Source organism: Carcharodon carcharias, chromosome 15 (genome assembly GCF_017639515.1).
Source record: "Carcharodon carcharias isolate sCarCar2 chromosome 15, sCarCar2.pri, whole genome shotgun sequence".
NCBI lineage: Eukaryota > Metazoa > Chordata > Chondrichthyes > Lamniformes > Lamnidae > Carcharodon > Carcharodon carcharias.
In genome coordinates this window covers 26,503,353-26,515,696 of record NC_054481.1, presented here as the reverse complement: position 1 = coordinate 26,515,696, position 12,344 = coordinate 26,503,353, and the positions used below count along the sequence as shown (strand labels likewise).

General features: G+C 37.8%; 1 protein-coding gene across 3 annotated transcripts in view; it reads left to right on the top strand.

Annotated features, from left to right (window-relative positions):
- lmtk2 (lemur tyrosine kinase 2) overlaps positions 1 to 12,344 on the top strand; it is a 127,270-nt gene that overhangs the window by 27,927 nt on the left and 86,999 nt on the right. For all 3 annotated transcript variants that reach the window (XR_005945281.1, XM_041206120.1, XM_041206119.1), the window contains exons 2-4: positions 6,023 to 6,144; positions 6,861 to 7,014; positions 10,134 to 10,207. Coding sequence is in view for 2 of the 3 variants with exons in the window: in XM_041206120.1 (XP_041062054.1) it covers positions 6,023 to 6,144; positions 6,861 to 7,014; positions 10,134 to 10,207 (350 nt within the window). In the remaining variant the exon portion in view is untranslated. The remainder of the gene's footprint in view (positions 1 to 6,022; positions 6,145 to 6,860; positions 7,015 to 10,133; positions 10,208 to 12,344) is intronic.

Sequence of the window (12,344 nt, the reverse complement as noted above, 5' to 3'; positions counted from 1 at the left end):
TACTTGCTAACAAATACAGCAGGAAAGCTCAATTCTGACTTGGCCTCGTGTTCAGTTTTGACTAAATTTAACCTGTGGTAATGTGTGATGACCACCCATTTTGGTTATTGGCTAGCCTTGGGCTGAAGTGAGAGTTCAGATTTAGAGAAGAGTGGAATGAAGAAAGTTAATGACTTAACAAGTCAACCTATCCATTGTACAGTGGATGCTTCTGCCTCTTCATGCGGATCTGTTTCTAAATGTTCGCAAGTTTCCCAGCATTACTTTTTCAGCAGATTATCCTGCTTTATTTACAATATGTTTGTAATGTTAAAAAAGTGTAAAATGCATTATAGAATCATAGAATGATTACGGCATAGAAGGAAGTAATTTGGTCCATCGTGTTTAGGCCAGCTCTCTGCAAGAGCAGCTCAGCTAGTCCTACTCTCCTGCCATGCCCTTTTCCCATTGCCCTGCAAATCTTTTCGCTTCAGGTGTTTACCTATTTACTTTTTGAAAGCCACAGTTGAATCTGCCTTGACCACACACTCGGGCAGTGTATTCCAGATCTTAACCACTTGCTTTGTAAGAAAAAAAAGTTTTTCCTCAAGTTGTCGTTGGTTCTTTTGCCAGTCACCTTAAATTATGTCCCCTGGTTCTTGACCCTTCCGTCTATGGGAACAGTTTCCCCCCATCTACCCTATGATTCTCATCATCTCTATCAGATCTCCTCTCAACCTTCTCTAAATAAACTGTTAGTTAAGAAGATAACTTTACTGTTCATTCAGGTCTTCAGCATAGATCATTAGGCACCGTAAAGACTTGTTGAAGAGCCATTGATGTTTAGATTGATTGATCAACATCGTTTCAATCCATTTGAGTCCATGGCGCAGTAAATATTTTGGAAGTAGAGAGATCATCATTGTTGTTAATTGTGTTACAAAACCACATTTGAAAAGCCTTTAATGTGCCTTTCTCCTTTTGGTTTAAAAAGCATGTCCAAGAATAAAATTGGTGCTTGATTACCCATCCTGATAATGAACCTTTACGATAAGCAGCTTCTGAAAATAGCACTTTGTTTCCTATTTAACAAATACTATGAAGACTAAGGCACGTGCTGCATCTAGTAACTATTATGCGGGAGGCCAATGTAAACAAGTTGCCTTTGGGAGTGCCAGATTTTCAGCCTGTGTTCACAGGTAAATTATGACAGCAAAGTTATGCGCTCAATATTTTAGGGGGAGGCGGGAAATGTTAGAACCCTTTTGATCACTGTGGGATCAGATTTTCTTTGGTTTTACCTTTGGCAACAGTAAACACGAGACACACTTTTGCTCCCATTTCATCTGTGGTACATTTTCAAACTAGCCACTAGGCCAAGGGACTAGTTATTCATCCTGTTTTCATATATATTCCTAAGAGCATAGATTAATTTCTTGATGGGTGTTGACAATAGAGAGATTAATGATGTTTCTTTGCCATTGGGATGTAAATTTGGTGACTCGAAGCATGTTACTGATGAAGGTTCTGTACTATGATCTTCATATGCTGTTTTAATAGGGAGATTCTGTTGTTTTACTGTAGATATATATTTAAGTAGTTTTAATATTTTAAAGAAATTATGGACTTTTGTTACATTTAATGTTTACTCTTTGCCCCTAAAGAAATTTCCACAAGATTGAGTTTAACCTTTCCCTTCTTTGCCAGTAGTACTTAATACAGAATCCCCTGCATTGACCCCACTATGCAACATTTTAAACTCGTATCCGTGAGCAGCGTGATATTATGTTTCTTCTGAGTTGGGCAGAATCACACTTAAAGATCATGCTCAACTCCCTGGTCTTTTTAGACTGCCTCGGCCCATGCCATTTGCACCAGACCATACTGTTCCTATGGGAAAAGGTCAGCAACGATATTATATTCTGAGTATACACAATATACAAAATGTACCTCTCCTCAGTAACATTGAGTAGTTTGTAGTAACCTCGGTATCCAATGCTATAGACTTGCAGGGAACACTAAGCAGGTGCTGGCTTCAGTTCCAGCTCCACTGCAATACGCTGCAAGATCTCTCTGCAGCCAAGGGATGGGTCAGAATAGTCAATTCACAATACGTTTTTCCAGGTAATTCTGTTTTTGTTTTGGATTTCCAGCATCCACAGTTTTTTGTTTTTTTTGTTTTTATCACAATACTCTTCTTTGGATTGCAGAATTATCACAAGCAACTGTTCTTAACTCTTTGCATTTGTAATATGTACTTGATCACTTTTCATGTGAAGGAAATGCTGAGCCCAACAAAGTGCCCCATTCTTTACCCTCCCCTAAATATCTCTGGTGAGAGGGTTTTGCTTTCAGCCTCTGTTGCTGTATGTATGTATGTCTCTTTCTCTCTCCCCTTGGCACGCATGCCCCCTCCTTTACATGTGTGCTTTGTTTCTCGCATTCACACGTTCTCAAGCACACAGAATTAGGCTTTTGTTTTGTCAGTTTTAAAAATTAGGAATGTTATCTTAGTATACAGCTGTTTTCAGCATGTATCATGGGTGTTTCTGCTTTATGTATTTAATACATCAATATATTTATTGTAGTGTGCTGTGCAATCAAAATGAATGAAAAGCTGTTTCTATTTGGATCAGTGTTGTGCACTTAGGTAATAAGTATGTGTAGTTCAAAATTAGTTGTGTCTTTGCACCACATTTAAACATTTTATGTGGACTCAGCAGCTGGTAATGTGAGTAAGTTTTAATTGCCGTAACTTGAGTAATTTGCAAACGAGTCACCTTGACAGTTTATGAATGGAAAGTTCTTGTTTTTTTTTATGCCTTTCCTAACTCAGGTGTTCTAAGAGAAGTTTGTGTAATGTCTTTACCATTGCCCTAGTTGAGTTATGGAACATCAGTTAACACAGAGCAGAGCAAGAACCTGGAATATCCCAGGTGTACGTTCCAGTGCAGTCTTTGTGGAACCATATAATTATCATCTGGATTGCAATCAGGAATTAATAATATACATTATTATTAGCAGACCATTTCCAAAGAATGTAACTTCAAAAGAACCATTTGGTTATTAAGACTGATGTCAGTTGAATGCTGTTTGGACTTCTGCTAATCTGAAATGATGGATCTCTATTGAGGTGCAAGTTTTACCTTTCCTCAACTTTCATTTCCTGGCTGAAGCTGGTGTAGATTTAAAGGTACTGGCCATTTTCTAGTCCAGTGCCATTCTTCATGTGAGCTGAGACAATATCAGGTGTTGGGGAGGTTTGTAGCCAACTATGTTGTTTTACAATCTTCTGCAAGATGTGAGAAATTGTAACATGATGTGGGTACTTTTGGGGAATGGGAATATTTTTGTATTGTAATTACCCCTTCCTTTAGTAATGTTTGGTTCAGAAAATTATATAGTTAATTTTCCTTCCATGCTCACAGAAGTGCGGAGAGATTTGTTGACTACTCTGTCTACAAGCATTAACTTGTACCGTTGTTCTTCATTACATGTTTAAATTTACTTGCTTAAACTTAAAGTACCCTATTTAATTATTAGCTGTGAACTGCTCTTTCAAAATTGGGAGCTGGATGGCATTTCTTTGCTGCCTGACAAGTTTGGACATCAGCTGTAGTGTCCGGTTACATTTGTTTGTCCATTGTAGTTTTTAATGGCATGGCACTAGTTTTTAACTAAATAATGTTCCTTGCAGATTGAGCAAGTTGATATTTTTTGCACAGGACAAATATTAGGTTTTGTGAGAATTTGAAGATTTTTTAAAATCCAGATTTTATACTCTCTGCACCATGAGAAATTGTAACATGATGTGGGTACTTTTGGGAATGGGAATATTTTTGTATTGAAATTATCCCTTCCTTTAGTAATGTTTGAGATATCTGTCCATGAACACGGTGCGTGCCTTTTGAACCTAGTAAAGTTAAAACATCTAAATTCGAGTTTTATTAAACCTAACTTTACTGGATGAATTGCCACATTTACTTAGTAAACCTTATGAGTCAGTTCCACGTAAATTGCCAAGATTCTAGTTCCACGTAAATTGCCACGATTCAGGTGTTATTAGACACACTAGAATTGCCTGCAATAATATGCAAAGGATATCATACTCCCAAACCAGGATAGCAGCATGCAGTCCATGTCAAGAGCTGACTTCAATGCTGTTTTTTTAATGTGTCTCCAAAATGATGCATTCAGGCCAATGTTCAAGCTCTGGAAACTCCTGAAAAGCATAAAATCAAATATGTTTTATGTCACCATCACAAAGCAACAAGAAATCTATCCTCATAAGCACTGTTGCATGATCAGAAGTATTTTAACAAAAGCTACTGACTTGGATTTACAGAAGGTTAAGACCTGCCCTTATTTAACAACTGTTTGGCGATAGCTTAGCTGTTTCATGTGAAACAGCTGTTTTCACTAAATGGATTTTTTTCCTTTCCACTGTCTATCGGGAAATTCCCACTGGAATTCCCAGGACAATCAATTGTGTTGACAAATTGCCAGATCCCCCAGTACCAATGTTTCTGCCAGAATATTAACAGAATCACAGAATTGTTATGGTGCAGAAGAAGGCCATTCAGCCCATCGTGTCTACACCGGCTCTCTGAGCATTTTAACTTAGTGCCAATCTCCTGTCTTTTCCCAATAACCCTGCACATTGGGTGATTATTTAAATAGAAACAATGCCCTCTTGAATGCCTCAATTGAACCTGCCTCCACCACACTTCCAGGCAAGGCATTCCTAACCCTAACTACACTTAGTGTGAAAAAGTTTTTTTTCTCACCTCCCATTTGCTTCTTTTGCAAAGCATTAAAACTGTGCCCTCTGGTTCTTGATCCATTTACACGCGAGAACAGTTTCTCCCTATCTACTCTATCCAGATCCCTCCTGATTTTGAAAACTTCTATCAAGTCTCCTCTTGGCCTTCTCCTGTCTGAGGAAACCAGTCCCAACTTCTCCGATCTTTCCTCGTAACTGAAGTGTCTCATCCCTGGAACCATTCTCATAAACCTCTTCTGCACTCTCTCCAGTGCGTTCACATCTTTCCTATAGTGTTTATTGAGCACAAGTACCAACAGGTTCCATACAGGTTAAGACAGAAAGTCCATGCTAAGACTGAGCTCTGGGTTTAGGATTTAGTTAATTCTCATCACCAGACTTTTCCAGTGGTCCACACAAGTGAATTTATGTGCACAATGTTTTCTCAAAAATTGTTGTGCCACATGTGTGTTATGGTTTATGTGGATTCTGTTTTGCCAAAAGACTCAAAATACTGGAAAGCTAAAGATACTCATGATAAACATGGTCAGATGCATCCACTCTGGTTATATTAATCATAAGTGTCAGCTTGGCTCAGCCAGTAGTACCATTGCCTCTTGAGTTCAAGCCTTGACTTGGCCACATAAGTGCTGTCAGAGACCTGTCTTGGATAAAATATGACCTACTCCAAGAAAATGTAAGTTATCCCATGGTACTATTCAAAGAAGAGGAAGACATTCTCTTGATACCCTGACCAAAATTTCTCCTTAATCCAACAGTGTAATTGGTCATTCATTTATTGTTTGTGGGATCTTGCTGTGTCCACATTTGGTGCCATATTTGCCTACCCAGCCTCAAAGCAGCTATTGATTGTAAAATGCATTTGGGTGACCTGAGGATATGATAGTGATGTGCAAATTCATTCTTCACTCCACCTAGACTGTACATCTTGTCTGCTTATTTTGGATATTGTGCAGTATCATCATCTGTTTTTAACCTCAGAACTAGAAGATCTGCTTGGGGCCAACTGTTATAGAGACTATTAGGTGTGATAAATGTATCGTTTAATTTCAGATCTGTTGTATATAATTTTACATTCTGGTGAATAATCTATAAAGCTTCTTTAAACAAATGATTTATTTAACTATTGGAATTAACTGTGCTATTCTAGATTTGGCAATACAGTTTTATCCAGTTGAATTTTTATATACCAAAGTGTGTTTTTTCTTGGAATATGCATTAAAACGGATGTTGGAAAATGATTGCAGTCCTTTTTTCCAGGGGAAGCAGCTGTTGAAGTCTCCTCGTCACTGCTCATACTGTCTGGGTGCAGCTTAGTTTTCCTCATCATCCTGCTCGTGAACTGTGCATCCTGCTGTAAACAGGCAGAAATAAATTTCAAGGTGAGCACATAGGATGCACCTTAGTTGCTCTGGTTTATTTCTAATGAGCTACCAAGTTATTTATTGATTGTGACAGTGAAGCTGCTCACGCAGTGTGTTGGCAGTATATCACATAAATGGAATTTGGGTTGCATAATCCCACACTGATTAGAGCAGGCTGTTTTAGGAGTATCACTTCACAACTTAGATTTTCAACTCCGCTTGATTCAGATTATTTTTCTGTCATCTGTGATTGCCAGCCATGGGGGCAAGTCTGAGATTATCTGTTACTCATTCCAGTCTACTAATTTGTTTGATTTTTTTTGGGGGGGTTGGGGATCTGTAATTATTGATTTATATTTCACCTTATGCAGGAATATTACTTGTATCAGAAACTTGGATTCAGGTTACATAGGGTGAAACCTCTTCAAACAGGCAGGATGTAGAAATATACGCTGTCTATACACTGTTTGATTCCAGTTTATTAAAAAGCCAGAGCAGAGACAAAACTGATGAAAAATAATCAGAAGGTCAAATAAAGTCAAAAATTTCACTTTAAGAAGTTCACAAATCACTTGTACTGAAGAATTTTTGCCGTGATGTATGACACAAAAGATGTGGTGCATTACAACGTGATTACAACATTGCAGTTTTACTGAAACTAGTGCAAGAAAGTGCATTCTAATGGAAATAATGACCTTTTAAATGATACCAAACCGCACTTACTTGAATTTCAGGAATTTGAAGATGATAATCTTGATGAAGAAAATGATTTCATACCACCAGCAGAAGACACTCCTTCACCTCCAGCACCCACTGAAGTTTACACACTTAGAGTTCCAAATATTGTACTTTCTACTCCAACACAGCTTCAGTCATCTAAGACGCAAGGTATGAGCTGGCCTGCATTTCAGACAATCTTTCACTTTTTTAACAAGATTGATTAAATGGTACTAAGCATTGCTTGACGCGTTGGGAGTTCAGTTCTTGTTTTTAATTGCATACATTGATTTGAAATAAGTTGAAATTTACTGCAGTAATATTTTTGTGAGTTCAGCAGTGAGTCAGCAAGGTTATCTCGGTGGATAGCTGAGTCATGCAGACCAGGAAGATCCCAGGTTCGCCCCTTGGGTTGCACTGAAATAGCTGATTTCAGCTAGGGTGGTGATATTGGTGTTCCAGTGACCTTGCCCAACCTGTGTTAGGGAGGGCCACATTTTTCAGGGTTCCCATTCCTGATTTCCATTAAGAAAGGGCAAATAAGGATGGGCAATAAATGCCGGCCCAGCCAGCAAAGCCCACATCCCATGAATGAATAAAAAATAAATCCATGCTGTTCGTGTGGGGATGTCAGCTGTTGGCAGAATCAAACTTGTCTGTGATGCTTCCAGCAGCTGACTAACCTGCCAATGCTGTGGTGTGCACAATGGTCACTGGAGCAGATACTGCTAGCAATCACCGAGGCCACCAGTTTGCTTTTCCTATGCGAATATTTGGATGAAGTTGCTGACTGAAGTCCCTGGAACACTAGTTAAGAATCCTGGAAAAACCTCTGGATAATCTCAAATTGTTGGTAATTTCAGAATATCATGTAATAAAAGAAAACTTTTGAGTAAAGTTGGCCGTAGAATTGTCACGCGTGTGGCTTTATGCCAGCAAGGAGTCAGCCTCTGAAAGGGAGAATGAGGAAATAGAAGTCACATTGGGTTGGAGGGGGTCTTATTTTTACCTAATCTTTTGTTTTATTCAGGACAGCAAAGCCAATGAACTGGCATTCGTTGCTTGAGTAATTGCTATCAACATCCCTGAAAATGTTAACTTTTGATAATCAAAACTCCTTTAAAGTCAGTTGAATTGTGTGTAGCTTGGTAAATTATACTTCAGAACAAAAGCATTACATTAAGTAGCATTAATGTAGAAAGAAACAATGTGAATATATAAAATAAATACTTGAAAAGTATACTACTCTGAAGTCTGTGAACTTAAATTTCATTGATCCAGGGCAATTTTTCACTATGCCATTAAATATATTAAAAGCAGGGTTGTCAGAAACATCTAATTACGTGAAAAGGCAACACATTTTTATTAAAATTAAAGATTTATCTACAGGAGATAATTATATCAGATGAATTTGAAGCGAATGAGAATGTTCCAATATTTTCTGAACTAAGTGAAGTTGACTGCTTTTGTAAAAGGGCTTCACAGTTCTGCAGTTATGCAGCTTTCAGATATTTCAGATCGTGGCCTAATTCAAATATAAGTGGAAGGCTGGTGATTTAAGAGAGGTTATCCACCAGCTGCATAATCTTTTTCGTCCTATAAATGCAGAAAGTATATTGCATTGATTTTAAAGGCTTGGGCATTCATTTTTGGAAAAAAAATTCCTTTGCAACGTGAATTAGTTTTTCGTGAAAATTCCAGCAGTTGCCTCACTCTTCTAGCCCACCAAGGCCATTAAACTATTCTATACCAAGTTGTGATCTTACAATATATTGGAAGTTGACTTTTTTTGTTCCTATCTTTTCTACAGAATTTTATTCAGGTGAAAGTGTTGAATCTTCACAAAATTGCAGCATGAACAGAAATACAAACCCGCACTTTCCTGGAAGTAGTTATGCTGATAAAAGCATTACTTTAATTGTGTAATTAGGTGGTACGAGAAAACAGCCCGGCATTGAACTATAGAAAATAGCAGTGTGTCACCAGTTAAATGTATGCTAAGGTGCAGGTTGGGCTGATTGAACAAGGCTGTTGCCTTGAACCCTCCATAAACTTGGAGCTCATTCAAAAATTGTGCCTGTATTCTAATTAGCACTAAATCCTATTCATCGATCACCCCACTGTGCATGCAGATCTACAGTGGCACCAAGTCTACAACACCTCCTAATATTAAAATTCTTTGTTTTCAAATCATTCCATGGCCTTGGCCCCCCTTATCTCTTTAGTTTCCTGAGCCCTACAATCCCCTACGATATCTGTGCTCCTCCCATTCTGGCCTTTTGTGCATCTTTGCTTCATTGGCAGCTGTGCCTTCAGATGCCAGGTCCCTAAACTCTGGAATTGCCTCTCTTACCCCTCTCCCTTGGTTTACTACAGTCTTTAATGCTAACCTTCTCGACCAAGCATTTAGTCACCTGTCCGAATATCCTTGTGTGATTTGTTTCAATTGTTGTTTGCCCCTGTGAAGCACCTTGGAATATTTTACTACGTCAAAGGCACTATATAAATGCAAGTTGTTATTGTAAACCAGTAGACATAGGTTATATTTGAATCTGATGGAAGTACTGTTTTTCCTTTTTTTTAAAATCCATGTTGCTTATTGTGGATTTCCTTTCTGGTCCCTAAAAGCCTTTGCTGTGGCAAGGCGTGACATCTTGACTTTTGGCACAGTTTCACCGTAAACATCCCACTGTATGCTATTGTCACTTTGCAGCTTCCTCTTGAGTACATAGGACGTATGTACTTAATTGGAAAGATGGACCATTCTAGTGACTGAAATATTTTTTCCCTCTTATTTTTATCCTTTAATCAAGTTCCTCATTCAAAATATTTTTTCAAAACTTTTTTTTTGGAATTGTTTATAGATATGTTGAAATCAGTAATGATTTGCTCTTATTAGAATCCAAAATTTATAAATAACATGGACCTGCGTAATGTTTCATGCAATCCAAACTTTTGCTTTGCTATTTTTACAGAATGTTGCAGTGGCAAAGTACTGGACACATTTGTAACCGATGTCTGCACATTTCCTTTGTCTTGATCTATTCATCATGGATCTGGAAGTCATCTTTTCTCTTCCTCCCCTCGCGCTTCTCCTACCCTCCCCACACCTTTAGAAATTGTTCAGAACTTTTCTGATATCTGCTGCTCTGTACAATTCATCTAAAACTAGAGGTGCAAATTCAAAATGTGAAATTTGGGGTTTGGAAAATTGTTGAAAATTAAAGTTGAACATCTTGTGTTAGTGCATTTTTATAAATATAGTTGATCATTTTTTTTGCATTTTACAGGAGTATCCAAAGCATCTCTTGCACGTCATCGTCTTAGCTACATCCAAGAAATTGGAAATGGCTGGTTTGGTAAGGTAAGCACAGCTTTTACAAGCTAAAGCTGACAACCCCAAATTGGTTTTAATCGGAAAGTGCTCTACATAATAATGCCCTGGATCTGGGTCGTTAACTGTGATTCAAACATCTGCTAGAAAAGGCAAAATTTGCACCATAAGTGTTGATTGTTCATGTAAATGAAACTGCATATTAAATCAAGTTATAGGATTTTTAAGTTGTTGGAATCAATCCGAGATGTGTAACCATTGAAACTAGGTCTCAAACCTGATTTCCATTTATATTGCCAAGCAAGATTAAGCCATTGAAATTAATTGCAGGTGTCCCAACTTCTGATACGGGCAAGATATTCTTCTAATTATGTCTGAATACGATAACTTTCAAAGGGACAGGGTGCTGCAGTGGGTTATAAAATGTCCCCTCAGTTACACCTCACCACCACCATCTCAAGGGCAACTTGAGATTGGCAATTAATGCTGGCCTTGCCAGCGATGCCCACATCACATTTAATTTTTTTTTTAAAGTCTTCGAGTGCAAGGGTCCTGTGTGGCATTAATGGAGACATACTTAATCCAGTTAATAGTTTCTTAGTGGGCTTATATCCCTTGAATTAATGTGCCAGGAACAGGCAGTATCATTCAAGGTTCGTTAGACAGGGTCAGAGAAAAATTGTCATTGCTGTAGAAGAGGGTTCTCTGTGGAATTTGGGAATTTTTCACTGGATGTGGGTATTGTTGGCAAGGTCAGCATTTATTGTTCAACCTTGATTGTGTTTGAAAAGCTGCCTTAAATTCTAACTGAGCAGTTTTGTAGGCCATTTCAGAGGGAAGTTAAGGATCAACCACATTCCTATGGGTCTGGAGTTGTGTCATAGGCTAGATTGAGTATGGGACTGCAGATTTCCTTCTCTAAAGGACTTCAGTGAACCAGATGAGTTTTTATGACAATCTGGTAGGTTCATGGTTACCTTCTATTGTGGATAACTAGGTTTTTTTTTAAATTTTAGGTTTATTTACTTAACTGAATTTAAATTCCCCAGCTACCGTGCCAGGATTTGAAGCTATGACACAGCCGATGGTAAAGGCCGAGTTGTTCAAATTCCAGAGGGAAACTTGAAACAACTGTCATAATCCATTTTTGCAATTTGTAATTTCGAGATGCGGACTTTGAATTCAGTAGAAATAATCTTGTGGTTTTTATATAAAACTAAAACATTTATTAATTTAACAACAAACTAAACGCATACACATATCTACAAATTACTGCTATAATAACTTTTTAACAAATCCCCAAATTAATCACCCCCAGGTAAATCTCCACTAAGGCAACAGGAACCCATAGACTTTAAATAGACACCAGGCAAAGCACATTTGACCTTATGAATTCCAAATGAGTCTAGTTGGTTGGAGGCATACAGGCTGATTAGGTCTTAAATGCCTCTACCTTACACACAGAAACTCATTTCTTTATACACCTAGCTTTCCCTTTCGAATGTAAATTTTCCATTGTATCACTAGGGCTTTTGAACTTCATCTGTTCTAACAATAAAACCCCTTTCATTGCACCAATTTTATTAGTAAACTGAAAAAATAAGCACATTGTTTGGCTTCTTCTAGCTAGGTTCAAGATTTTACCTGCAATCTTAAATGGTTTATTCAACAAATGCAAATGAACACTTTTTACCTTACTGATCTCCTTATTGTTCACCCAATTAACATCTCAAAACTACTATACATCAAAGCACCCAGGCACAGACCTCCACTAAAATTCTATTTTAATAAATAATTTCCAATAACATTATACACATTAATATCTCTGTGACAAACTTGTGTCTCTGGATCATTAGCCAAAGAATGAAGGTGAATGCAAACTCAGTGGAACACTGTTGATTCTTATGTGATTGAACATAATGTAGCCTTCAAGCCTTACAGACCAGTTCTGAATACATTGGTTGACATTGTGTTGCAGTGCTTAGTGAAATACCTTAAATCCATTATTTTGGTTCTAAAATAAGGTTGCAATACAAATACAAATCTATAAATTTGCCAGTGCAAGCGTTATAAGTAAAAAGTTTGCAGGACTATGGGGAAAGAACAGGAGCAGTGGGACTAATTGGAGAGTTCTTTCAAAGAGCTGGCATGAGCACGATGGGCATTT